This window comes from Cladophialophora immunda (assembly GCF_000835495.1).
Source record: "Cladophialophora immunda strain CBS 83496 unplaced genomic scaffold supercont1.2, whole genome shotgun sequence".
Classification (NCBI taxonomy): domain Eukaryota; kingdom Fungi; phylum Ascomycota; class Eurotiomycetes; order Chaetothyriales; family Herpotrichiellaceae; genus Cladophialophora; species Cladophialophora immunda.
In genome coordinates, this window is record NW_015622542.1 from 2,818,547 (window position 1) to 2,844,296 (window position 25,750).

Consider the following 25,750-nt stretch of genomic DNA (forward strand, 5'->3'; position numbering starts at 1 on the left):
TTACGTAATCTGATAATGTGCCTCCGCGCTATATGCTTGACCGTACTGCACCTCCGCTCCGACTCACCAATCGTATTCTACCCGCTTGCCTCTCTGCTATCGCCCCCGACGCTCCAACTTCTCCTCCTCTTTTCAATGTAACGATAACATTCTGATATCCCATCTATCGCAGATCCCCGCTTAGTTGAGGGCTAGGACTCGCTCTTAGGGCCTCGACCTGCGTCGCTCCTCCATGTAACAGTGCAATCGCATGGGTTTGCCCCGACGATCCTGGCACCGACCTTGCCTTCCTCGCCTCGATTTGGCCCGAGTCATACGACAAGATGGATGCTATCGACGAGCCAGACGAGCAGCAGCCGCTTTTGGCACGTCGGTCGAATCAGGTGCCACCGGCAATTCAAGTTGATAGCGAAGGTGAGGCTTTGCCCTCGTGGCCATGATTTCCAACCACGCGAATGGGACACCATTCCATTCCAGACCCTGGCCACATCCCTCGGGCTGCTGTATCTCGCTACCGCCAGGAGGGGTCAAGTCAAGCGGCAAAGACTGATGAACGCGGTTCTCAAGCTCTTATCGTCCTTGATAACGCAGACTTGTTTGGAAGCGTTTATCAATTGACTATCGCCCGTCATCTGCCACTGTCTGTGCGCTCTACTTCTTCCAACTTCCAAAGGACCTGATCAACGGCGCTCACTGCGGGAACCACAGATATGGACAAGGATATTGAGATCAGAAAAGAGCCCGTGGGCGTCATTGCGACTGCCTCTATTGACGAAATCAACGCTGAAGCACGCACAGCCACCGACAAAGAACATAGACACTCGTTCTGGGAAGCCGTGAGGCTGTACCCGGCAGCTGTCGGATGGTCTCTCTTCTTTTCACTGGGTGTTATCATGTAAGTGACCGACATAGTGGAGCACTCACATATTTTTCTAACAAGTGCATACTCAGGTGTGCCTTTGATCCGCAACTTTTAGGCCAGCTGTATGCGACGCCAGCATTTCAGCGTGACTTCGGTTATCTCTACGACGGAAGCTATATTGTCTCGGCCCCATGGCAAACCGGCCTGAGCATGGGCTCCCCAATCGGCCAAGTCGTCGGAGCATTCTTCGCGGCTTATCCGATGGAGTGGTTCGGGCGTAAGAAGACATTCGGAGCATGTGTCATCCTCACGACCGGTTTCGTCTTTATCCAGTTCTTTGCCAGATCACTTCCCGTCCTGCTTGCGGGCGAATTACTCGGAGGATTGGTCTTGGGGAGCTATGCCGTTATCGCCCCGGCGTATGCATCAGAGGTGTGCCCTTTGGCCCTTCGAGGTGTTTTGACATCCTGCACGAACATCTGCTTCGTGACAGGCCAATTGATTGCAAATGGCGTCATTGCTGGGACGCATGTACTTGACAGCCACTGGGCTTATAGCGCGCCGTTCGCTATCCAATGGCTCTGGCCACTTGTTATTCTGATTGGTTTGCCATTTGCTCCTGAAAGGTGAGAGCTCCCGTGTTCACTCCCCCCCTCATTCGTCTGCTAACGTGAATTTAGCCCGTGGTGGCTGCAACGACAAGGTCGGTTCGAGGATGCCGAAAAGTCTCTCAAGCGACTAGCCTCGCCCAAGGTCGACGTTCGACCTACTCTGGCCATGATAATCGAGACGGATCGATTGGAGAGAGAAATCGAGGCGGGTTCCACTGTACGTTCTTCTGTTCTTGTGGCCTTTTCCCCAGAAGTCACTGGTGGTTGGCACTCTAGCAACCTGTTTCACGGGACTGACAATTTTGCATAGTACTCGGATTGTTTCAAGAAGATCAACATCCGCCGGACCGAGATTGCCGTCGGTGTTTATACCATCCAAGTCCTGTCCGGCATCTACCTGGTCGGCTATGCCACCTACTTCTTTACCCGTATGTGAAATGGACCGCCCTCCTTCTGTCCGTGTAAGTTGCTCACCCGGATCTAGTTGCTGGCCTGCCCTCCGACCAGGCGTTCAACATGGGTGTTGGCTTCCTCGCGATCGGCTTCGTGGGGACTTGTCTCTCATGGATCCTGCTGATCTACTTCGGCCGCCGGACCATCTACAACACGGGCCTGGCGCTGCTGGCGGTCCTCCAGATCATCATCGGGATCCTGGACTGCGCGCCCCACTACGACAGCAGGCCCTCCATTTCTTGGGCCCAGAGCGTCCTGATGCTGATCTGGAACTTCATCTACGACTTGTCCATCGGGCCCGTGTGCTTCGTCCTCCTCTGCGAGGTGTCGGCCACCAGAGTGCGCGGGAAAACCATCGCCATCGCCACCGCCGTCCAGGCCACCGCCGGCATCGTCATGACCGTGGCGATTCCCTACATGATCAACCCCGACCAAGCGGACATGCGAGGAAAACTCGGCTTCTTCTTTGGCGGACTGGCGGCGCTGTGTCTGACGTGGTCATACTTCCGAGTCCCTGAACTGTGAGTTACCGCTTTTGTCCGCCGTTTGGCACTGATCTGTCTCGTTCAACGATGGATGAACCGTTACTGACTCTATTGCTCCACTACAGGAAAGGGAGAACGTACCAGGAAGTCGACATCATGTTCGAGCGCAACATCAAGACGAAGGACTTCAAGCACTACGTGGTCACCGCTTGAGACGCAAGACGAACAGTACCAACCAAATGGAGGCATTTGGGGTTCATTGTGTGGACTGCTTTACGAGATATTTGATCTGGCCACGGCGTCTTATAGGACTGAGACAGCCCCTAGTTTGTACTTCCCAACGGCGGACCACCAAGCCAGCAGTCCTGATGTTACTTGGCCTATAGTCCCGAAGCGCCAATGAAGAAGTTGTGAGACCTGCAGTCTTCAGCCATAGAAAGCCTCGCTGTCGTCGTTTCTCTTTCTCCAGTAACCCAGAAGTCTTTTAAAAAGTCTGGAATCCAATCCATCTAAAATTAAAACTTTTGACATGCCTCTCAAACGCCCTTTTGCGCCGGACCAACAATGCCGTCTAACCACAAGGCGAAAAAAGAGATGGCCTCGCAACGTCGAACGCCGGGTATCATGGTCGCATCAGCTTCATCCAGTCCGTACACGAGTGATCATGACCGCGGCGCACCAAATCAGTCGAGATCCATCTCTTCCTCCGTGCCTCCACCGACGAGCATCTTCCTCTTCCTCTTCTGCCTGACCCTCTCCTCGCCCAGGACCCTGCTGGTCTCCAGATCTCGCTTGACCTGTTCGACCATGGGCTCCATCTCGGCCCTCGCGGCCTCCAGATCGGCCAGCTCCTTCTTGATCAAGTGCTCGCCCTGGGCGACCACCTTGAGGTCCTGTCTGCGGCGCGCGTCCCTCTGGGCCTTGCCGCTCAGCCTCCGCCGGGTATACACGCGTTCCCTCCGTGCCCGGATCTCCTCGATCCGCTCCATGGCCTTCATGGTCGCCTGGACCAGGGTCCGGTCGTACTTGACGGGGGCGTTGCGCCGCTTCGCGAACTGCGACAGCAGCAGGTTCTGGTCGACGATCATCTCCTTGCCGCGGAGCGCGCGGTGCGTCTTGGTCCACTTGAGTTTGCGGGGCTGGCGCTTCATCTTGAAGTTCTTGTGGCACTTGGAGCGGCAGAACCGGAACACCTTGGCGTCGTTGCGCACAAAGGTGATGCCCTTGGAAGGGTAGACGGGCCGGGAGCACAGATGGCACGTTTCGATCCTGCGGGAGACCAGATGTGTTAGCACGAACGAATAAGAGGAGTGTTAGGAGGACAAGTCGGGTGCGGCGAACCTCATGGCGGCGGTGGTGAGTCGTTGATGGACTGCAACGGGGGACTTTGGAGGGCTTCGATTGAAGAGACAACTCCCTAAGACCACAATCCTCGTAGACTGGCAGTAGCTGCGACGGCCCTTCTCGCACTCAGGCTGCCCGCAAATCGGCGGTTTGAAATAGGTATCAATGCCACCTTCAAGGACATTGCAGAAACGCAGAATTGCGGAAAATCCTTGCCAAGGCGTTGGAAAAAGTGCCACCAACGCCGAGTTTCCTTTCGGCTGCGTCTTTGCCTTTTTTGGAATAGTCCCGTGCCGCCTTGTGCCTTCGACGTCATCAAAAACGAGTGTCACGTGCACGCCGCTTGCACAGTGTACACGCCACAGGTCCCAATATGCTAGAGTCAGACGACTTCTGCAACACGAAAGAAGACATGTTGTATCCCATTATCGAAACCGTCTACCGGCAATATGTAAATGTCCCATATCTTCCGCCTCTCTCAAAGATCCACCAAGTTCTGCGTGCGCTGGAGATGATCCAGGACTTGACCGAGACATTCACACACCTGCCCATATAAGAGGCCCATGAATCAAAGTCGTCCTGGAATGGAGACTTCCACTCCGGCCTCGGGCTTGAATCCGCCTCGGCGCAAAGCCTCCACAGCCTGTTTCAGCTGCAAGATCCGAAAATCAAAGGTGGCATTTCTCCGCAGTATGCTGGGTCATGGTATTCTGACTTTGGCTTCCTGGATAGTGTTCCGGCGGCAATCCTTGTAGTGCTTGCAGTCGATCGCGGCTCGAATGTATGTACAACGCCAGTCTCGACAGGCGACGCAAGATCCATTGGGAGCGAGCCGAGACCGAAGCAGCGCTGCAGAAGCAGATGCTGCAGCGACTTCTCGAACTGATCCGCGCCGGAGGTGACGAGATGCGACAGCGATTGAGAGATGACCCTCTGATTCGCACGCTTTCCCAAAGGCTCGGCATGGACATGCCGGAACATGCTGCAGCATCATCAAGCTCCGATCCACACGAGTCCTGGGCTTCAGCCCACGCTCGAAAGACAAATCGCCGCGAGTTTGGGGAGGACGTGAGCCAGAAGGAGGAGTTGACTCGGCGCCGAGGGAGTTTCCCCGAAGGAGTGCAAGATGTTGCCCCCGAAGCAGCACCCTCAAACGCGTTGATCAGTCCGGCAGGCTCGCTCGACGAGCTGTGGGATCTGCCAATCCCATCCGAAGCGACTGTGCAGAGGACCAAAAATCCTGACCCCAGAGTCCAATTTCGAATCTTTTGTTCCACCGACCACGATGCTCCAAACGTAGAGTCAATCAGGATATTCGGTGACTCCTCGTTCCTCTCGGCCAATCCCAGTACAATTCAGGATTTCGCCTGGCAGCGTCAACAGCTGCTCAATCTTGACCTTCCCGAATACCTCATCCAGCCGATGCTGTTCGAGGGAGAACGATGTCCCATGGCCGCCGCATATACTGATTTTCGCGATTATGGACGAGGACAACTGGCTGCAGGATTGCCCATCGAATTTGTGCTGGGGTCTCCGCAGATTGATCTGGCTCTATATTTCCGTGGGCGCACGCCCGAAGATGCACACACGCCGGCGACATGGGCCTGCGAGTACATGCGCCTTCTCGCGAATTGCGACATATACGTAGCTCTGGCGTGGATTTTCACCTATGCACATTTCATGCGCGTTAGTGTCATGACACCAAACACGGGGGAAGACAGAACACTCTGTTGACGGACCAATAGTGGATAATTGCCCCTTCGGCGGAGACATACACCTTGCTCCCAGAGGCCATGAGACCAACGCCTCTCCAAAGACTAGTCCGTCATCATCCCGGGGCGGATCTGCCCATATTGTAAGTCACCTCTCAAGTGCATAAGTGACTTCCGATGCTAATCCTGGGTGCGCGCGCCCCCCTCCCAGCCCTGAAATGCGCGACGGACTGGTCCAGGATATGCGCGACTACATCCTAGCAATCCAGACGCTGGGATGCAGCGTCAATTGGGAACATGGACTGGACGCAGCGATCGACACCGACCCAGAGACCGGGGCCATGACCCTGTCCGACCACTTCGCCGCGCATATTTGTAACCTGTCGCACTGGTCCATCAGCCAAAAGTTTGCCGACGTCTTCCCCGAGATGCGGCGCTATTATCAGGTGGTCGCACAGGACACCATCCCGGCTTCGAAGGTCGACATCGAGGCGTTTCTCGGGCACAGGGCCCCAAAAGCGTCCTGAATCCCACCGCCACGAAGGCAGGTTTGTAAGGAGAAGGGACAGAATGAGGACAGATTGACGCGGGGGGTCGATGCGAGGGAGCAGAAACAGGCCACACACTAAGGTTACAAGTAGTCGCTTCCTCCGGCTGTAGTTTCCAGGCTGTCACTGTCTGGCACAACAATCCGCTGATCCGGATCCTTTGTCCACGTGAGACGCCCGGGGGAGGCTGGGAGCTAATCATATACACAAGGACGACACCGGACTACACTATGGGTTCGAGGGACCGATGATGGACCCCAAAGTGATCTTCCATTCATACTCGGTCCTCCGTACTTGGCCTGACCTTGTCTGTATAGAAGCCTGATGGTCGTTCTTCCGCTGTCCGGGCCTAACAAACTTCCTAATCAGATGGTCTGGCCTTTACCACCCGGCACTGTTGGCTCCAGCCGGCCGTGTACGCCCCATGGACGCGCCTTAAGGGGCAACCGTTCCTGTAGCGTAGATAAGTAGCCACAACACAGCCGTCCTCCTAGGGCTGATCCCCCAGAGCTGCGTCGCCGTCCGCTTCGCCCCTTCCCTCCCCCGTGGCGGTCTTAGTATTGCCTTTTTGCTTCAAGCAAGCTGGCCTATGCTCCATGGAGGACTTGAAGCAAAAACAGAAATTCTTCGATGCTCCGTGTTTCCCGAGTGTTGTACAGTTGTGCCCAGAGATTTAGAAGGAAAAAGAAACTCCCGAGTCGTCCAAGACGGAGGGGTGGTGTCGCCGCTTTAGCAGCCAAATTCGAGGGGCGGCGAGGCTGCACGAACAAGGGGCTATCCCGTCCTACCCTGCTCATAGGGGGAGGGTCGTGCTTTTCTTCCTTTTCTCTTTTCTGCTTGGGACAACGGGCAACGGGCAACGGGCATGAATCGACGAAACGTTCCTTTGTTGGACGACTTTCTCGTGTCATATATACTTTTCTGCTGCTCAATCCTTCAGGACACCGCACCGTTCCCCAGTGCGTGGTCCCGTTGCGCCTCGAGGGCCTTTTCCGCTTCAGCGTTCACGTCATAAGCGAACAGCCACTCTCTGATGTTGTTCCTGTCGTTGGCCCTGGGCAAGTCCTGTGGTTTCGCAACCTTGATCAATTCCGCCCACATGATTCCCACGGCATCCTCGAAATACGGGCAATGACTGATCAACTGCACGGCCGAGGCTCTCGGATGCCTCAGGTCGAAGAACAGTTTCAACCTCCTGGCGATGTTCTCCATACTGTTTTGACTCATCCGGGTGAACACGGTGCCCAACGCGCCAGCGTCCTCGATACACATCCCGGCCCCTTGACCCTGGTTCGGGAGCATCGGATGAGCGGCGTCACCCACCACGACGAGTCTTCTTTTGAACCACGTCGGAAGCGGCGGTCTCTCGGCCAGCTTCCACACTGGCAGAATCTCGCTTGTTTTGTCCGCGAGCTTTCCAATGTCGGGATGAAACCCTTCGAGTTCACGACGCAGACTTTCCCGGTTGCATTTGAACCGAGAAACCTGTTCGGTGACTTGTTCACTGGCGGTTATGCGCGAGTACATACCATAATTGATTTCGCTGTTGTCGCGAACAGGATATTGCAAGAGCCAACGATTGCGGTCCGGATGGACGAACCACGTGAACTGTCCCGAGGACGAGATCAGGTGCGCGGTCTGTGGGTCGGAGAGGATGGCAGAGGAGGGAAGCATGAAGCGAATGATGGTGGTGCCCGTGTGAGAGATGTCGTAAGTGGCAGCGTTCGAGCCGAGTAAATAGTGCGGTGCAAGCGAGTGCACTCCGTCCGCCGCAACAACCAGGTCAGCCTTGTGCTTCGACCCGTCTCCGAGCGTGATGCTCCCTTCCTCGGGCTCGTGGGCGACCACATCAGCAGAGTAGGTAATGGCCACGGGCGTCCCCGGGGCATCTTGTTGAGTTGCCAGGTCAAGCAGGGCCTGTTGGAGGTCAATGCGGTGCGCGTAATACTGACGGCTTCCGCGCGCGAGCGTCTCGTATAGACCCGGAGGGAAACTCATTATTTCCTCGAACGTGTCGCCCTTGACCATCTTGAACGTTTCAGCGACGTTGATGTGGTACTTTGCGTAGTCTAGACCCCACGACGTGAGTACTTTGGAAGCATTATACCCGATCACGACCCCGGCACCAAAGGCTGTGGCGGTGGGTGCTCGTTCAAAGAGGTGGACATGGTGGCCGGCACGACGTAGTCCAATGGCCGTACACAGGCCAGCGATGCCGCCACCGACTACGATAACGTCGAGAGCCGCTTCTGAGGACATAGAGCCAGGGAAGAATTCGGAGTAGAGAGACTCTCGGGCTGGTCAGGTATGGACTTCTAGATCGTCAGTTGAGCTTGAGCAATTGATAGATGTTATATGACCATGAATTCCCCCAGAGGGTCGCCTAAAGGCGGAGACACCCCCTCCAACGCCATCTTGTTTACAAAATACAGAAGCGTTCCCCGTGTTCTACCCCAGATTTGTGGCGTATGCCTCGGTTGGATTCTTCAATTCCTTGGCGACGGCGAATGATTGACCGTTGATTGCCTCGTCGTTTCTTTCGCTTCCTTGTCTATTCTCCATAGACAGTCCCAGGTCATCTCGGTATGTTGCCATATTGGATGTCTGGGCATCATTTTGTGATCAGGCCACCTGAATGATGTCTGTCTGATCGAGCCTGCAGTTCCCGAAGAGATCGCAGCTGCATTCGGCCCACATTTCGGTAAGTGGCCAAACAATCTTCAACTTACAAGGTGCCTCAAGAAGGAGGAGGCGATGAATATCACTGCGAAACCAGGATATGCAAAGATGACGGGCAATTGGCGCAGAACAATTGCGCACACATCAAGACCCCCCGGGCTCAGCCACACTCATCCAACCGCAATTTGCGGGGGGCCTCAAATCGAGAACCGAATAAGCTAGCATGCGAGTGCGAGCATCTGGGTGCTAGAGGATGCATTTGGCGATATCTGCGATCCTCACAGTTCTAGCTCGTCATCTACTAAACCACCTTGGTGGCAAACACGGACTCTGACCAGGTAGGAGGAGGAGACACCGTTCTCGTAACGAAATATGGAACTCGTGCTGTGCTTCCCACGCAGAGCGACAGAAGGCAAGGCCCTCCGTTAGCACTGCCTTGACCTGGAGGCAAGGGCCACTGACACGTTATCAATTGTGGGGAGGCGACGAAAGGTGCTAAAGGTCGCTCAATCTGCGACCACAGACCCGGCTATACGGAACGGCATTTTGGCTTCGCTCCAGTCCCAATCTTCAGGCTCTGTTCAGACCATTCCCTTTTCTCCTAGAGAAGTGTCTTTGATACCCTGAGCCCGAGCCACTCTTGTGGCCTGGCAGCACGCCGAAACAATGGCACCAACCCTGCTAGCGATATGGGGCGGGACCTCAATGTGAGCCTCGCAAGACTGATTGCACACCGCGACATGGTCACACTCGCGACCCTCAAGTCCTGTGGAACCAGATTGCTATCTCTCTGAGTTGGTCAGCATGGTCATCAAGAAGCATCCTTTCTGGGTAGATCTCGGAAGCTCCTTCAGAAACACATCCAAGAAACATGGAGGAATGCCTGAGGCGAGGGCGATGGCGTGGATGTCCTAGCCTTGACGCTGAGCCACAACAACAGGACTACGACATCGCTAGTGCTGTAGCACCGTTCGAAACGAAGAGGAACTATGCAGCTAGTTGACAAAATACGGGGCGACCGTCTGTTTCGAAACCACGTGGTGGCTGGAGTGACAATGGCGCTGAACAGCGACCATGTCCGAATGCTGTTTCGTATCAAGTTAGCTGACAGAGTGAGAGGCAGGAAGTCAAGCGAAAGCGCCTGCGCACTCCAGGCGAACTAAGAGACCTCTTATTGGAGATAGCAGTCACTGGGAGAACCCAGGCGTGGACAGTCTCCGTTCGAACGGGTTAAGATTTCCCTGGCACGCGTACGAAGTAAGCTTCCTGGTGTCCTGCCCAGTTTATTCCGGCGTTGCTTGATGCTATCTGCGCAATTTTTGGGAGCGAAACCGAGATGATTTGTCGGGTCCATCTTGGATGTTTATCTAAAGGTTGTCTAGCGAGACTCGAATCAATTGGTCGACAAGGCCCCTGCGGACAAGTCCCGACTCCTTATCTTTCGAGGCTTACCACGATGAGCAGGTACGAAAGCTTATATGCTGGCGCCGTGGAAGCATGTATCTTACTCCGAGAATGCAATGGATGCTGAGGTCTAGACTGTTTTGATTGCATCTTGGATCTTGGTACATGATATTTGGTCAAGCCCGGGTTGTGCCCTCGACCCTCGTTGTCAGAGCATCCCTTCTTTCCCCTGGATTTTGCCATTTGCACCCGCGAAAATGACGACTACGGACGACATCCTTCCTCAGAAAGAAGGCCTATACTCGGCGGAGGCAGTTGGCAGCGAGGACAGCAGCGATGCCATCGACCAAGATGAGAAGGACATGGCTAGGATGGGCAAGAAGCAGGAGTTCAAGCGCAACTTCAACTGGATCAGCAGTGTCGGCTTCACCTCCTGCACCATGGGCACTTGATATGTCTCCCCCGTCTCCCTTGCCGCCTGCTCTGGTACTAACAGTTGCCGCACGGAGTTTGTCGCGTTGAACAATTTCCAAATGCTCGTCGATGGCGGAACCGCGGGCATGTTCTGGAGTTACACATGGGTGATCACGGGCCAATTCTTCATTGTCCTGAGCCTCGCCGAGATGGCCTCCATGGCCCCCACCGCCGGAGGACAGTATCACTGGGTCAGCGAGTTTGCCTCGAGACGCTACCAAAAGGCTCTCAGCTACACCTCAGGCTGGCTGAGCTCTCTGTGCTGGCAATCCTTCGTCGCCTCCGACGCAATGTTCGCCGCCCAGCTTGTCATGGCTCTGGTGCAACTCGGGAACCCCGACTTTGACATTAAGAACTGGTACACTGCCCTCCTGAGCATTCTTATTGGCACCCTGGTCACCGCGATCAATGTCTGGGGCGCGAAGAAGCTGGCATTGTTGGAAAACGTGTTCGTCGCGCTTCATGTTGCTGGGTTTTTTGTGGTCCTCATCACCATCGCCGTCGCTTCTCCCAAGAACGATGCAAAGGAGGTCTTTCTCACCTTCACCGACAATGGCGGCAACTTTCCTCTGAGTATGTTGGACTCTCGCACAGACAACGTCCTGTTATCCTTACTGCACCTTGCACAGTGTCTCTACTCGAATCAGTGCGCCGTATACTGACTGGAGTCTGCAGTGGGCCTTGCCGTCATGGTTGGCCAGGTACCTGCCATGTGGAATGTCCTGGCCTCGGATGCCGTCGCCCATCTCTGTAAGTACACAATGTCAGAGGTGATTTTGGGAGTAGCAACTGACGGCCGGTGCAGCGGAAGAAGTCAAAAATGCCAGCGTGGTGACACCGAAGACGATGTTCTGGGCATACATGTTCAACATCCCTCTCGCCTTCGCCATGTTGATCGTGTTCCTGTTTGGCATGACCGACGTCGCCACTGCTACGACCGAAGCATTTCCTTTTGTGTGGATTTTGCAGAACTCTCTTAGCACGGCGGGTGCTCAAGCCATCACTTCCATCATGTTTGTAAGTTTCACGCGCCATATGCGCTCTTCTCGGTATTGCCCACAATTACTCACTTGTGACCAAAGATCCTGGTGTTCATGATCGCCACCAGCTGTTTCGCGTCGACCTCTCGACAGCTGTTCGCCTTCGCCCGAGACGATGGAATGCCGTTCCCCACGTGGATGAAGAAGGTCAACCCCAGCCTCAACGTCGCTGCAAACGCATGCTTCGTGACCTGGGGGTATACGGTGGTCATGAGCCTCATCTACCTCGGCAGCCCGGTCGCCTTCAATGCCATCATCAGCTTGGCCATCGTGGCGTTGATGGCCACGTACGCCATCAGCATTGCTTGCGTGCTCTGGCGGCGCATCGCCCTTCCAGAGACTCTCCCACCGGTCTTCTGGAGCCTGGGCAGGCGGGGGATCCTGGTCAACGGGCTCGGCCTCACCTACGCCATCTACGCTTTCTTCTGGGCATTCTGGCCCATCTACTGGGAGCCCAATGCGGAAGAGGTAAGAAAATGGTTCCGTATTGCTTGCTCTGTGACATGGGAAGCGCTGACCTGATCTTTCTGCACAGATGAACTGGGCGATCGTCCTGTTTGCGGGAGTAATGTTCATCTCGGCGGTCAACTGGGTCCTCAGTGCCCGGCGCATGTACACCGGTCCCGTGGCGACATGTGAAGGTCGCCAAGAAGACTGAGTGCTCACCAAGACAGACTTATCGGTGAATTCCTTCAGATCGCTCTGTCCGGTTTATCGCTGGGACACGCGGCCCATATTCATCCTAAGGCTGTGGCTAGTCATTGACTAGATGTTTCCATATATTAGACTATCCAATGTTCGGTCACTCTCGCAAACATGACACTTATAGAACAGCAACGAAGCATTGTCCTATCTTAGGTGCCCAAGTGAATCTGGTTCAAGAGTAGAAACCACCCTCCACATGACGCGTAGGTATAGGTGATTCCTACGCCAGACTCTTGTATATATACGCTCTCCTTTTAAAGACCTAAAGACCCCAAACCTGGAGAGAGCCCCGATCCGTCGTCAAGGAGAGGTGCTGTTTGGGAATCTCGGGCGCGGCGAGTGCGCTGCAGACGAAGGACTACCGGGAGAGTAGATTGATCCCAAGTGGAAGGCTTACACTTTGGTCGTTTCCGGAGAATAGAGCCCGTGGGAAAAGGAAGAGTTACTTATTAAAGCACTTATACCGCGAAAGAAGACTGACACGAGAAGGATTGGAATGGAATTGTGACAGCGCGGGAAGCAGCGCATAGGAACAACATCCTAGTCATAAAGTCACATCCGCAATGTACTCGGTAGAGGCAAGACGTGTCTCGGATGGGAAAGACGTATTTGTGTCCAAGGAAGATGTGCTAATTACCTGGTAATAGTATACACTCAATAACCCATCCGGCTCCGTGGTTCTATAGAGCTAGGAGCTTCTCTTGCCGGTTCCCTGCTCTATGCCCGCTGCACGAGTTTCCAGCCCAGTGCCGTCTGTCGCAGCTGCACGCTCATGTTCTTCGACATGGTCTCCATCGTCTTCAGGTCGTCCGACGCGGGGCTCGTGGGCTGCGGCGCCTCGAACCCATGCCAGAGCAAGGCCAGCGGCGAGGACTTCCAGACGCCCGCCGAGCCCGGCCGCGAGGACTGCGCAACGGTCAACCCCAAAAACAGCACGCTCAGCAGCATGAGCGCCGCGGGCAGCGCCAGCCAGGGCCAGTTGATGCTGATGCACGAGTTCTGCAGCAGCTCGGGCGTCTGCGCCGGCGCGAGGTCCACGTTGCGTCCGTTGCCATCGAGGAGTGCCTTGGGGTTGCTGCGCGCGAAGTTGGTCATGGTGGCGGCGACGTTGTCGAACATCTGCGCCACGGTGGCGCCCGTGATGCTGCCGTTGCCGTACAGCGCCACCATGACGTTGCTTTGGTTCGCGTCCAGACCATTGATCCAGTACATGGGTGGTGCTGCGTCGCCGTAGTTGAAAATGTCGGACGCGATGCCGCCGGTGAGGTTGGTCCCGTTGTAGGTCACCCACGCCGTGAGAGGCTGTTTGAATTGGGTGGCGAACCAGTTGATGACGTTTTTAATGGGACTCTGCACGCCCAATTCATACGATTCGTACTGGTACAGACATTCATCGGGGACGGAGGGATCAGGGGCCATGCCTTGCAGCACGCGCAGCCCACTAGGGGTGTTGTTGAGAACGGTAAAGTTGTAGGCAATCCATTCGGGGGTGGTATCGATGTTTTGGCGCATGAGGGCCTGCTTTGTGGCTGGTGGCAGACAGTCGCGATTCAGCATTCGAGAATAGATAACGTCCCATTGGTACGCTGGAGTGATAGGCGGATCTGGCCATACTTGTGACTTTCCGACCAGCTCTTCGGAAAAGCTCCCATTGACGACAGCAGACTTGTAGGACTTGACGCAAGGCTTGACAGAGCAGGAAACGGCCTGGGGCGGGTCCGCAATCCAAGCAATAGTATGATTGACCGAGTACGAGGCAACCTCGTAGTTCACCAGTTTCCAAAGGTCACCACCCTGGAGCGGTATGGACGTGTCAAAGCCAATATAGTTGGGATTCTCGCCGTCGCCGGGATCCGTGTGCTCGAGAAACCAGCGGCAACTGGGAAGCGTGGCTGTCACCTGTGGCTGTATGTCTCCTGGGATGGTACAATTGCGCTGCAATTGGGCGCTGATATCTGTACAGCTGCTGCAGAGGCCGACCGAATGGTATTCCTGGTCGAAGGTGCAGTTTCCGGACTGGCACCTGGGCCTGACCTCGAATGACCCCAACCCGAGGGCAGTCGCCAGCATGTTATATTGCATCGTCAACGGCAGGGTTTCCGGAATCTGCAAGGTGTTTGCGCGCGGGACGTCGCCCAGTGACGATGCATCGGGGATCTGGCAAGGGTAGATGGTGATGACGGCTTGATTGAAGGGGTCGATCACAAGGGAAGCCAAAGATATGATCGCGCCGATGGTCGCCGTAAGCTGTCGTCCGCGAGTCGCCCACAGTAGCTGGATGACCCCAAACGGGTCTCCTCGGAGGGCAGATTCGTAGATCGCAATGTCGTTCAAAGGTTGCTTCCGCCGGCGGAACCACCTCCATCTCGACTGACCCAGACCTAAGCCAAGGGGTGAGGAGACTCTAGTCATAAGAGCGGGAAACACTTACATTCCGATGCAATGAGCATGAGTGGCAACTTGAACAGGGCTGTGTACACCGACACGAGCGTGTTGATGGAGAAGCCATGTGGCCAGTTTGGCTGAGGTTGATTTTGATACTCTTTCAGCGTAATGACCAGCGCGACGAAGACCAGCAGGATCAAGACGCTACCTGCTACCTCCAGCCACCATGAGCTCCAGAGCCTGCGAATGCTAACGCCGCTGTTTCTCGCACGGCCCGTGGACGCTCCATCCCGAACTTGTGGCGAGTCGGAGCCGTCATGACGATCCTCAGCAAGAAATCCAGGAGCCTTCCGAGCTTTCTCTGCTACTGGACTTGTTAGAGGTACACGCTGCTCTTGCTCAGCATCAGCAGTGCCTGCACATTCGTCCGGTGGATGGGACGGATCGACCATGGTTCAAATGCGCAAGTCAAGGGCAACGCAAAGACAACGGCCACGCAATAAAGCCCTCCCTCTCTCTCTCTCTCTCATATCCGGGAATAGAGTAGACCATACCTGAGACAAACCATGAAATGTTAAGTACCTACTCTGCCCCTCGTTTGTACTGAATGGGTTTAGAAAGCGGACACATGCCAATACTTATTGTCACCTGAGCGGATGGCTCAAGATTTTTTAGAGACATAACAAGTTCCGTGATGTACTTGTAGATCCCTCGTTTTGGCCTTGGCCCCCAAAGATCGCCAGGTTCTCTGGGTCGCGGCTACTGATATGGGAATGGCTTGGCCTATGGAGACGAGGATGCAGCCTGATTAATAGTGCTGACGGGACAGGGTCCGTCGCTGGCTCTTCCATCGGTGTCGGACGCAGCGTCTTCTCGTGAGGGATATGGTAAGGAATGAGGTATGTAGATGCAGCCCACTTCGGGAGCTTCGGCACACGCCATGAGCCATGAGTCCTGCGACATCTCCGGGCATGATGTGCGGTGGTTAGGAGTATATTTGCACAACTCGACACTATTCTTGTATACCTAAATGAGGTTAGGGATAGAGATGCCAAGCTGGTTATTGACGGGCTTGCGCTTTCAACTCCCCGCACGGCTATTGTTGTCGGGAGTGCTCTCACTGCCACCACTCAGCTAGGCAATAGCCTGGGATGAAGAGCCTCCAGTCGACCAGTGATTTGTCTGCCGCAGGCAAACAGCGTAAAGGGTAGGCACTTGCCAGTGTCGCAGAGGACTCTGACCAACACCCAGCCAATGGCCGCGTATCGCTGATCGCTTGTGGTCAGCTTCGGCCGTGCTTGTACCTCACTGGGAAGCTCAGAGAGTGCTCAGCACGACCTAGCTCAGGACTCAATTAGAGCACCGGGTAAAGGAGCCTTCGCTCATCCTCAGGATGAAACCGTATTTGGCAATAGGGTTCTTGCGAGTTTTCTCGGTAGGTAACCAGAAAGACCTGGGACCTCGATTATTTGTTCTTGGTCTTCACGATGTGTGGGCCGTGCACCATGTCAGCTTAGGCGTACTTACCTCCGGTGAGATGGGAAGGATATAAAACTCTTCGACAGCGGAAGGGAGCGACCACTTCCAAAAGCAGGGGAGGGGTATAAATGGGGTGGAATACAACAGCATAGAATAAGGACAGCATAGAGAGGCACGACCTAGTGGCTTGTTGGTCTCTTATTACCTCTTTCACGTCGCACGCCCGGAGTGAGCCTTGGACGCGAAATACCTCGAGCAGCCTACATAGCATCTTATCCATCAACCACTTACCACAATGCCATCAGCCACGACAACGTCAACGGTGTCTCCCCCTGCTGTCGAGGCCATTTTCCGGTACGAAGAGCCTGACCGGTCCGTCCCCGCTGAACAGCGCAGTCTGTTCGCCGCGCCAGCACCTCACAACATCAGGGAGGAGAGATTGACTCTCCACGACTACCGCTCCGACACGAAGCTGGCCAAAGGTGTCGAGGGTCTCCACAGGCACGGCTTCACGGTCGTTGAGCACCACATCGACCCCAGCGCGTGGGCAACCGAAGAAGACGTCCTGCAGACATACATTCCCGCAGTGCAAGACCTTGTCAAGACCGTGACTGGGTGCAAAACCGTGATCGTCAACAACGTCGCCTTCCGCCGCAAGCTTGCAAAGAAATATGACTCGAACAAAAAGTTTTATCACCCTCGCGGCGGAGAGATGGACAAAATGCTTAGCGCACTCCCATCTGACCGCACAAGAAGTTTGTTTCCCCGGCCAGTCTTCCCCGGCATCATCTTTGTATAACTCGAAGCCGCGCTGACTTTGCATTTCTCGGGTTGCAGTTGCTCCGCAGGAGGCGGAGCGATCTCTAGAACCGGCCCGAGCCTTGCATGTGGACTACACGCTCAAAGGTCTCCTCGACACGATCAAATACTCTCGCGCAGATATGGCTGAGGCGGGCGCCGAGGCGATCAAGGCACACGACGCAGGCACACGAGGACCGCGCGTCGCGGCGTATAGCGTGTGGAGGCCGCTCAAGACAGTAAAGCGGGATCCCATTGCCGTGTTGGATTGGAAGTCTTCGACGAATATCCAAAAAGACCTCCATGCCTTTGACTACCGAGCCTCGGGCTTTCAGGGAGAGTACCTGCTCGAGGCATACACCATCTCGCGACCCGAGAACCTAGAGGACCACAGATGGTACTATGTCTCGGAGCAGAAGCCGCACGAGGTGATGATGATCAAGTTTGCGGACACGGACAGCGAGCATGATAAAGATGTTGCGGCGGCTGGAGGACATGGCAGTCCTTCTGTCTTAGGCACTGAGGGCCAGGAGCCTAGAGAAAGCATTGAGGCCAGGGTGCTGGCATTCTGGTAGAGCACCTGTGATGTGGCGGTAGCAGGTACATACCTGGATTGCGTTGCATTTTCCATGGGTTGCTGTTCATCTATGCCCTTTAGGCTGCCTGTCATTTTGTGACTCACACACTTTGTTCTTTTGTTCTGTTGCTGCTGTTTCTGTCTCACAAGACGGGGTAAAAGCTGCATAGGCCGTTTTCCCCTCGAGAATAGGGGGTTTGGCGTGCAAATTGATGAGTACGTCGGCAGATTGTTGCGAGTGTCAAGAAATACAAGTGGCCACAACGGCGGAGCATAGACCCTTCCGGATGTGCTTCGCTTCACGGACCAAGTACTCCGCCCTAGCCCGCCTCGCTGGACTTGTCATATTCGGAGAAATCACGGGCTTCGGAACTTCCGCATTCGGCAAGCCAGCCGGCTTTCTAGAAAGCGAATCTTTTTCATTCTGTAGCAACTGCAGTTGTCGTCGCCGCAGACCTACCGACCTACCTCTTCTCCGTGCAGACACAATTACGACCGCGATACCGACTCCCCTTTCCGACCAACAGCATCTCCATATTTTCCAAGGCTCTCTCTCCTTCCAAAGAGAGGCAGAGCGACACACTACCGACCTTTCCGATCGCAAACAAGAATGGCCTCTACGCTCGCCGTCGGCGTGGGCATTGCTGCCGCGGCGTTCTTTGTACGTTCCCTCATATCCCCCTTCAAACTCTCCGTTTTTTGTCTGTCAGTATACTAACGACATATGGCAGGGCCGTGCCGGCCTCGTCGCATTCCGCCGCTGGCGCAACCCGAACGGCCTGAACGCCCTCGGCCGACCCTTCTACAAAGGCGGGTTCGAGCCCAAGATGACGAAGCGAGAGGCGTCCCTGATCCTGGACCTCAGCGAGAGGACGCTCACGAAGGAGAAGATCAGGAAGAGCCATCGAGCACTGATGCTGTCGAATCACCCGGACCGAGGCGGCAGTCCGTACCTGGCCAGCAAGGTTAACGAGGCAAAGGAGTTTTTGGAAAGAAACGGGTGACGACGGTCAACAGAGCGGAAGAGGGAAATTGGAAACAAAATTTCTGCGGACGCCTCAGCTCTTGGAGAGGTTTATTTTGCGGCTCCTGGCCGCGCATAGCGTGGGCGTTTTGACATGGGGCTTTTAAACGGGGCAACCGCACGGCGTTCTTACGTGGTATTGTACAGGGATCTCACATCTGCAGCGACGAATCTGTTTTGTCTTGTCGCTGTGAGCTGCATATCCAGGAAGCGGAAGACTTGTACAACAGAAGAGTGTATATATCTCCGCTCGACAGAGAAGGCCATTGGTAGGAGAAATCTGTATATTGACCGAAGAGAAGGATGACGGCGGTCGACATCCAAAAAATGGAGAGAGAATCTCGAGTTGCTTCACCGCTGTGTTCTGTTGGTCACTATCCTCCCCTCATCTCTTGTCTTCTCGTGAGATCATCCTACCCCGTCTATAAGAACCCTCACAATGTAAATTCCGAGTCTCGCTGCTACTGATAAAGCCTCTAACACCTGTCGACTTGTCGACCCGATCTAGAGGCGTGAGAGGCGGGAAAGGGTTTTGCTCTACTGTCATTCGTCCTTCCTTACGCAGCATTATAATACTCCCCTGAACTCCTCTCCGTCTTGCTGTAGGGTATTTATGTAGTAGTGCAATTGCTCTAAACCCGGTCCTCCTGGTTGCGGAGGGCGCTGATTCTGAACCTCGATATACCAGCGGGACCTGAAACGCCTCGAACAGTAGTTGCGCCATGATGGGATCCGCTTTCGAAATCAGCTCCCGAGACCAGCGCACGTGTCGAACCTCTCCTGCAAGAACGGGTTGAACTCGTCTTCGACCTCCCAGACCAAGACGTGGCCTTTGCCCTCCCAGACCCGGAACGTGCAGGACGACGACCCCTCTGAACTCTGCTCGCCGTCGGACAGCTCGTCCCTCAGCATCTCAAAGTGGTGAAAGTCGATCATGCGGTCGAGGGTGCCGTGGACGACGGCGATCCGGTGCCGGCCCACGAGGTCGCCCATCTTCTTGATCTGCGGGGCGGACTTGTGGTGCCAGCCCGCGGCGATGGCCTGCAGCATGAAGCCCTTCCTGGTGAAGCCGTCCTTGTCCATGCGCTTCTGCAGCTCGCCGGCGGCGAAGCGGTCGCGGTTGGTGGGGAAGTTGCGCTCCGGGTGCTCCGTGTCCGGCAGGGCCAGGAACTCGTCGGAGAAGAGGCGGTGCGCGATCTCCTCCAGCTGCACGTCGATCTCCCGCGGGATGAACATGTTGATGCGCTGGCGCAGGTTCTGGACGAACGGCACGGTGCGCACGATGCGCGGCGCCGTCGACACCAGCGACAGCGAGGCGATGTGGTGGGGGATCAGGAGCGCGAGTTCCTGGGCGATCATGCCGCCCATGCTGACGCCGACGATGTGTATGTCTCGTTTTCCAGGGGAGGTATTTGTGCTGGTCGTGTCGGCTGCTGTCTGGTGATGAGGAGGCGGAGATGCAGCGAAAGCAGCAGACGAGGCGGGTAGCCAGCCGACATGTTCGAGCATGTCGATCACGTCGCGAGCCATCTCAGATGTAGAATATAGGCACGAAGGCTTGTCGCTGAGGCCCATCCCGCGGTTGTCGAACACGAAGCACGAGTACTTGTCCGGCCGGTCGTGGCCGAAGTACTTGGTCTGTCGTTTCCAGGCGGTGCGGTAGGCGGCGAGGCCCATTATCCACTGCAGACGATGTCAGAACAGGTCTGATATGGATGTAGCTGTAGATGTTCTTTGACGCTTGAAGGTAGCCGGCCAATCCCAACAACTCTCACGAGTTCCCAATGCCTCTTTACCGCCTCATGCTGACATGTCCCTCCGCAATATCCAAGCACCGTCACCACCCTGCTGAGGCGAGAGGCCGGCGAAATCAAACAAGGAGAGTCCGAGAAAACTGAAAGTCGAACATACCACCAACTTGATATCCCCCTTGCCATGAATTTCCCAGTAAAGCTTAAAGGGACCACCGTGTCTGCCTTTGGCCGCTTCGCAATACCCCGACTTCGAGGGTTCCAAGTGCCAGTCGACGGTATCAAAGGCTGGATGGGCAATGATTTCGGCCGCCGTGAGCGGCATTGTGGCGCAAAAGGGAGGACGGTTCTGCGGAGGGTCCCTCGGTCGTCGTTGGGAAATGAAGGCAGACTTTGTTCTAGGTAGAGGAGAACGGGTCGCATATAAGTCTCTTTATTCTATCTCGCAAGTGGCGTCATTCGTACCTTGGAGGACCCGTTCGCGCGCCGAGAGAGGTTCACGTGTGATAGATGTACTTGTAAGGAGCAAAGATAGCGGCAAACAATGAGTGAGAGACACACCCGGGCAAGGGATCCGACGAGGCTGCAAGGCTACGAGGCTGCGAGGGTAGTTAGGTTAGTTATTTAGAGAAATAGATAGGATCGAGATACGGAATGCATGTGTAGGATAGTGATAGATAGAAGAAGATAGATTCGTAGTCCGAACGATCACTACACAGACAGCGACGCAATCATTACTGCCTGTCGGGCTTTATTGGGCCGATTCAGCAGATCCATGCGTTGGCTGTTACCAGCCACGTATTTGTGGTATAGCACATATTAATGATCACATCTGAGCACATCCAGGACTCATGCTGGTCATCTCCTGTCAACCATGTCAATGCATTGACGTCGGTTCAGTCGATCGTGTTCTTTGCATGCAAGATCGTCCGATTCCCGACCGGAATCCGCCCTCAAGGAAAGGATTGTCGTTCCCCAGCCTGCGCGAACGACGGCCGATGCTCTGCTGCCCCAGTACTAGAGCTACCTCCATCGCCATCGCTACCAAGTCACGGGCGAACTACACAGACCTGGGTGTTGACATATTCAAGCTAGATTTGCCGACGGAGTGCTTGCCTTCTTAAAGGGGGCAGATGTGAGCGAGTCTCGTGTACAGCTACTGCAGTCCGGTGTGTAGAGTAACAGTGTCCCACAGAACCAGCGGCAGATCAACCAACCCTCATGCGTGACATAGTCACATCACTGGGAATCCTTAAGGGCCAGGGAGGCACAGAGACCTAAGATAGGGGGATCTCGAGATCTTCATTGTCTCCAGGGGTTCTCCATCCTTCGGCGCCCTCAAAGTTAGTGGCCCCTGATCAGCACTGCCCACCAGAGTGACCTGCATCTGCACATCGAGTTCATCGTCAATCACGACACTATGCAATTAGTAAAGGGTCAATCCTGCAGATCGAAAACGCGGGGTTGGTTTGGAAATTCTTCCCACAGAATCTCAATGTTGGTGGCATCAACTGCGCAACACCAGTAAATGCACTATTCGCCCCCTTGAAATAGTGTTGCCCAAACCAGCAACGTATCGCACATCACAAGAGTTCCCAAAATTGAGACAAGCAGACATCATCATTCCTGCCCTCGGCCCTTCTTCAGGACACAAAGGGGTAGGATGCAAGGCTAGCCATGCCAAACCCGGTGGTGCAATGAAATCCATTTCGTTATAGCAATATTGTATCCTGCTCAACGCATCGTGCGAGACAGTCCCACTCACTTTAACCTCGTCGGCTTCGTAGCGTCTGCAAGAGTCGACTCATCGGTGTTTTGAGGATCTGTCTGCGGAGCATGGAAGTTATATAGTTTTCTTCTCCAAACAATGGGAAAAAGTATAATAGTTCCAGTAGCTTTCGCCTCCAATGTTTTCGTCACGTTGAACATTTCCTCCAATGGCGCAACCAAAGACCAGCGTCTTCCTGTCGTTATCTGTCCGAGCAGTTGATTTGGCGTTGCGGACTGGGCGGCGTCCCCACGACAAGTCCAGATGGAGATGTTAACTGTTTTATGTTGGAATCAAATACGTACAATTGACAAAGGCAATGCCCCCAAGGATGTGGCCAAATGAGAGTAGAAAAATAAAATCGTCAAAAAGGAGTGGACGGATGTGATCAGCTCGTGGTATTTGCTCCGTTGCAGCGCGTTATTGATCCATCCTGAACATCTCTTCATCGTCCATCGGGACATCTCTGTCGTCACTTCCGTCCCGGTAGTTGCGCTCGTCAGATAAGTTCTGCGTCAAAGCAGGAGGGTGCATCTGCAACAACGGATTATATATAGCGGTCAATGTACTGTCGGACGATTTGCTGTTAAAAGATTGGTATTGTTGTGGCAATGGTGGTACAGGTGGCACATCAGCGCCCAGATAGGATGGCTTCGTACGAGGAGTTCCGCTGCTGAATGTGAGGCCAGCTGTCGCGGCCGCCAGCGTGCCATCGTCAGTCCCCGATGTGCTCGGCCGAAAGTCTGCCCCAGAGAGTCGATGAGGTGGTAGTCCCGGCGAGTGAAAGCTCTCGGCATACGAGCTAGACGGAATAGATCTGTACGAACGCGAGAAGCCGGTGCTGCCAGTGCTGAACCTTTTCGAGTCCGGTACTGGGTATGCTGCTTCACTCATGGGGGGAGGGGTTGTCTCGACTGAGCTGAGCTCGTCCTGCATTTCTGACGAGGAGAACCCTGGGGATGCAGATGAATCTTCGCTTGCGTCGATCGCAGAGGCTTCAATCTCGGATTGGCCAAGTGGCAAATTCTCCGCGGTCATGTTACACAACACCGAGGCAGCCTCGAGTAATTGAACCTGCTGGTGTTTGGAGATGAGCAGCTTGGACGTGATTGCCCATGCGGGATCATGTTCCCAGCTAAGATTCGACTGCGTCAGCGAATGTAAAGAGAGCCACCGGAGTTACCTACAGATGCTTGGTGAGGCAGCTGCTGTGTTTGTAGCCCTTGCCACAGGTATCGCACCGCAATTCAATAGCCGACTTCTTACCCTCGCCTTTGATGAGATGCGACCCTTCGCTCGCTCGCCTGTTACGATTCTTGAGGTTCTTGGACGAGGCTGGGGCATCCTCGTCGTGGGAATTGTCCTCGACTGCATCGTTGTCACCGGCAGCCGCCGTGCCAGGGGGCCCGTTGAAATAGGAGTGCATACTGGGCCGAGCAGTCATCGAGTGTGATTCCGTCATCTTTCTCGAGCTCGTGCTTCTGCGGTGGCTCTGGACCGGAACTCCAGGTAGATCACCCTGGTCCCTCAACGCCGCGGCAATAGCAGCTTGGGCAGTTGTCGAGGCACCTGCGTTCACGCTCTTCCTCCTGTTGACTCGATGAGAAGGGTTCGTAGCCGACAGCGAAATAGAATGAGAGTGTTGTCTGGCAGAGGGAGGAGGATGGCGGGATGAGAAGCTGCCAGAGACAGGACGAGAAGTCGGTTGTTCCTTTGTTGTTGAAACCAGGTCAGCACGAGAACCGGGTCGAGAATGGGCCGTGCCCGGTACTCACCTTGGAGGAGGCCATGTTGCAGTAGCGTCGAGTCCTTTTGAGATCAGACGACTCTCGAGCTCAAAACTGTAGGCAGTCTTGAGACTTGAGAGTCGTCAAGAAAGAACAGCAGCCAAGTTAGGTGAGAGGGTGGTGGTGGTGTGTGTGTGTGTGTGTGTTGTGGGGTTCGGAATGCCCGAGAAATCAGAGGATTGAGGAGCGCGAGGGGGTGAAGGCAGCGGGCAACCGCAGCTGGGGCTCAGAATGTCCACGGTAAGTCGGCAGCGATGTAGCCGTCACGGTGGACTCTATCGAGAAAAGAAAAAGTCTATCAAAGCAATCCGGCGTTGAAACAGGTGGTTGAAGTCTGGTACAGAAAGTAAAGTTGTGGGAAAATGTGTGGCCTGGACCGTGAACTGTGTGGGAGAGGCAGCGTGGAACGGAAGGCGGAAATAGTTCTTGTCAGTTGGGGGACTTTTATTAGGAATTCAGCTTCGGGATTTGCTTGCGGGTGGATTCGTGGTTCGTCGATCGAGGATCGCAGCCTGTGGAGTTCAACTCAGGTTGAGAGAAGGCCGAGCGTACTGGCAATGGCACCCAAAGCCCAGCCAGACCTGAACTGGGGTTAAGAAATATCCAAAGGCATCACAGGTCAGATAGTCTGGAGAGACAAGTTTCACGGTGGTGGAAAGGATTACTATGGTCATGGTCAGGCAGACGGCCGTCTCTTCTTTTTTTTTTTCTGCCTCTCTGACGGACCTGCTGATCGTGCCGATTTGAGTATCCTCGTGCTGATACTATTCTTTGGGTTTCTCCTCTCCTGGCCTTCTGCTTGACTGGCTGACCGCGTTCCTTGCTTCTGCCGCACCTGCTGCGGGGTCGCCCGTGCCTGGGCCTAAGCGTGTCAAGCTCGCAGCAGGAAATTAATCGCACCGAGCTCTAGACCAGTTCACTGGCATCTGTTTCAGCAGCACGGGCGGTTGAAGAAATTATCTCCCTCTCAAGCGCGCCCTCTACGGATCCACGTTACGCGTTCCCGAAACGAAAAACAGACAAAAGGCAAAGCGAAAGGGCGGGATTCCATCTCAGAAAACCAAGGGAGGCGAGAGGGGGGACAACGCAACCATAATTTTTGGGAATTGATCAGCTCTTTGCGATTGATGCCGGACAGATCACACACTGCGGGCATGGGGCATGGGCATGGGCATGGAGCCATGGCAAAAGATGGGGCAAAAGAGAGCTGAAAAGAGCATGGTCCTGATCAAGTCATGCACTACTCAAGGTCATGGGTCAGGCAAGCCAGGGCTGATGGGCTAAAATGCGCCATCAGACTCCTCGCCCGTACCTGACTAAAAATTGACTGGCTTCAACCCCCCAAGCGCCAGACACCACAGCGCCTCCTCCTCTTTTGCCCCCTCGAACTCTCCAAACCTCTGGGCCGACCAGACAGGGTCCAAACGGTGACCCACTGCAACTCCGAATCAAGAAGACCGGGTGTCGTCTTCTCGGCCACAGTGAAAGAGGGGGGTAAACCGGACCTCTCCTTGATCCGTGCACGCCTGGCGACCGGTGAATTGGAGAGGCATGCCGGTCAGGAATATCCTGAAGGACTCGCGCTGCGTGCTGTTCAAAAAAAAAAAAATAAACACTATGGACGCTCCAGGAAGTGATGGGCGCTTGTCGGTATCCGCTCCAGACACGACTTGTAGCTGCTACTCCGCGAATCAACATGTCCGCTTCACGGCATGGAAAGAGGTGCTGATTGGCATGGCCCCCTACGAGGACAGCCACTGTTCCCGCTGTACAGGACCCGGGTTGGCGACAGGCGTCTCATTGGGCACGATAGCTCGTGGAACAAGGACAGCACTAGCAAGCAATAGGCACGTCGCCGGCAAGG

At 54.9% G+C, this 25,750-nt stretch overlaps 7 protein-coding genes across 10 annotated transcripts; 3 read left to right on the top strand and 4 right to left on the bottom strand.

Annotated features, from left to right (window-relative positions):
* The first annotated feature begins 128 nt into the window (after window positions 1-128).
* PV07_03279 lies at window positions 129-2,880 on the top strand. Of its 3 annotated transcripts, none has more exons than XM_016389983.1 (7): window positions 129-640; window positions 709-895; window positions 952-1,488; window positions 1,543-1,690; window positions 1,784-1,901; window positions 1,958-2,447; window positions 2,537-2,880. In XM_016389983.1, the coding sequence occupies exons 2-7, from the start codon at window positions 711-713 to the stop codon at window positions 2,622-2,624; spliced, it is 1,566 nt and encodes a 521-aa protein (XP_016251885.1). In that variant the 5' UTR covers window positions 129-640; window positions 709-710; the 3' UTR covers window positions 2,625-2,880. The 3 variants fall into 3 exon arrangements, with proteins under 3 accessions (XP_016251885.1, XP_016251883.1, XP_016251884.1); XM_016389981.1 differs by having other exon boundaries at window positions 129-414; XM_016389982.1 differs by having other exon boundaries at window positions 129-895.
* On the bottom strand, window positions 2,634-3,948 carry PV07_03280 (uncharacterized protein). Its single transcript, XM_016389984.1, has 2 exons — window positions 3,753-3,948; window positions 2,634-3,680 (listed from the first exon to the last, which is right to left on the bottom strand). The coding sequence occupies exons 1-2, from the start codon at window positions 3,755-3,757 to the stop codon at window positions 3,095-3,097; spliced, it is 591 nt and encodes a 196-aa protein (XP_016251886.1). The 5' UTR covers window positions 3,758-3,948; the 3' UTR covers window positions 2,634-3,094.
* A 202-nt stretch (window positions 3,949-4,150) lies between these two features.
* On the top strand, window positions 4,151-6,363 carry PV07_03281 (uncharacterized protein). The gene is made up of 4 exons (XM_016389985.1): window positions 4,151-4,429; window positions 4,488-5,441; window positions 5,501-5,610; window positions 5,679-6,363. The coding sequence occupies exons 1-4, from the start codon at window positions 4,319-4,321 to the stop codon at window positions 5,992-5,994; spliced, it is 1,491 nt and encodes a 496-aa protein (XP_016251887.1). The 5' UTR covers window positions 4,151-4,318; the 3' UTR covers window positions 5,995-6,363.
* A 6,451-nt stretch (window positions 6,364-12,814) lies between these two features.
* PV07_03282 lies at window positions 12,815-15,350 on the bottom strand. 2 transcript variants are annotated; one of them, XM_016389986.1, is made up of 2 exons: window positions 14,749-15,350; window positions 12,815-14,698 (listed from the first exon to the last, which is right to left on the bottom strand). In XM_016389986.1, exons 1-2 carry the CDS (start codon window positions 15,152-15,154, stop codon window positions 13,035-13,037), a joined length of 2,070 nt encoding a protein of 689 aa, XP_016251888.1. In that variant the 5' UTR covers window positions 15,155-15,350; the 3' UTR covers window positions 12,815-13,034. The 2 variants fall into 2 exon arrangements, with proteins under 2 accessions (XP_016251888.1, XP_016251889.1); XM_016389987.1 differs by having other exon boundaries at window positions 12,815-15,350.
* A 2,647-nt stretch (window positions 15,351-17,997) lies between these two features.
* Window positions 17,998-19,100, top strand: PV07_03283 (mitochondrial import inner membrane translocase subunit tim14). Its single transcript, XM_016389988.1, has 2 exons — window positions 17,998-18,217; window positions 18,288-19,100. Exons 1-2 carry the CDS (start codon window positions 18,167-18,169, stop codon window positions 18,558-18,560), a joined length of 324 nt encoding a protein of 107 aa, XP_016251890.1. The 5' UTR covers window positions 17,998-18,166; the 3' UTR covers window positions 18,561-19,100.
* PV07_03284 (uncharacterized protein) lies at window positions 18,916-20,926 on the bottom strand. Its single transcript, XM_016389989.1, has 2 exons — window positions 20,492-20,926; window positions 18,916-20,263 (listed from the first exon to the last, which is right to left on the bottom strand). The coding sequence occupies exons 1-2, from the start codon at window positions 20,654-20,656 to the stop codon at window positions 19,325-19,327; spliced, it is 1,104 nt and encodes a 367-aa protein (XP_016251891.1). The 5' UTR covers window positions 20,657-20,926; the 3' UTR covers window positions 18,916-19,324.
* An 869-nt stretch (window positions 20,927-21,795) lies between these two features.
* Window positions 21,796-24,567, bottom strand: PV07_03285 (uncharacterized protein). The gene is made up of 3 exons (XM_016389990.1): window positions 23,875-24,567; window positions 23,287-23,810; window positions 21,796-23,234 (listed from the first exon to the last, which is right to left on the bottom strand). Exons 1-3 carry the CDS (start codon window positions 23,887-23,889, stop codon window positions 22,520-22,522), a joined length of 1,254 nt encoding a protein of 417 aa, XP_016251892.1. The 5' UTR covers window positions 23,890-24,567; the 3' UTR covers window positions 21,796-22,519.
* Window positions 24,568-25,750: the final 1,183 nt, after the last annotated feature.

What these genes read in the sequence shown, in the direction of transcription:
- PV07_03279 (XM_016389981.1), top strand. Translation starts at nt 324, where the DNA reads ATGGATGCTATCGACGAGCCAGACGAGCAGCAGCCGCTTTTGGCACGT. An exon ending in TTTTCACTGGGTGTTATCAT is followed by an intron (nt 896 to 951) that starts GTAAGTGACCGA and finishes GTGCATACTCAG; the next exon opens with GTGTGCCTTTGATCCGCAAC. An exon ending in TTGCCATTTGCTCCTGAAAG is followed by an intron (nt 1,489 to 1,542) that starts GTGAGAGCTCCC and finishes ACGTGAATTTAG; the next exon opens with CCCGTGGTGGCTGCAACGAC.
- PV07_03281 (XM_016389985.1), top strand. Translation starts at nt 4,319, where the DNA reads ATGAATCAAAGTCGTCCTGGAATGGAGACTTCCACTCCGGCCTCGGGC. An exon ending in GCAAGATCCGAAAATCAAAG is followed by an intron (nt 4,430 to 4,487) that starts GTGGCATTTCTC and finishes CTTCCTGGATAG; the next exon opens with TGTTCCGGCGGCAATCCTTG. An exon ending in GGGGCGGATCTGCCCATATT is followed by an intron (nt 5,611 to 5,678) that starts GTAAGTCACCTC and finishes CCCCCCTCCCAG; the next exon opens with CCCTGAAATGCGCGACGGAC.
- PV07_03282 (XM_016389986.1), bottom strand. Translation starts at nt 15,154, where the DNA reads ATGGTCGATCCGTCCCATCCACCGGACGAATGTGCAGGCACTGCTGAT. An exon ending in CATGCTCATTGCATCGGAAT is followed by an intron (nt 14,699 to 14,748) that starts GTAAGTGTTTCC and finishes CCCTTGGCTTAG; the next exon opens with GTCTGGGTCAGTCGAGATGG.
- PV07_03283 (XM_016389988.1), top strand. Translation starts at nt 18,167, where the DNA reads ATGGCCTCTACGCTCGCCGTCGGCGTGGGCATTGCTGCCGCGGCGTTC. An exon ending in TTGCTGCCGCGGCGTTCTTT is followed by an intron (nt 18,218 to 18,287) that starts GTACGTTCCCTC and finishes GACATATGGCAG; the next exon opens with GGCCGTGCCGGCCTCGTCGC.
- PV07_03284 (XM_016389989.1), bottom strand. Translation starts at nt 20,656, where the DNA reads ATGCCGCTCACGGCGGCCGAAATCATTGCCCATCCAGCCTTTGATACC. An exon ending in AGGGGGATATCAAGTTGGTG is followed by an intron (nt 20,264 to 20,491) that starts GTATGTTCGACT and finishes CATCGTCTGCAG; the next exon opens with TGGATAATGGGCCTCGCCGC.
- PV07_03285 (XM_016389990.1), bottom strand. An exon ending in AGCTGCCTCACCAAGCATCT is followed by an intron (nt 23,235 to 23,286) that starts GTAGGTAACTCC and finishes GTCGAATCTTAG; the next exon opens with CTGGGAACATGATCCCGCAT.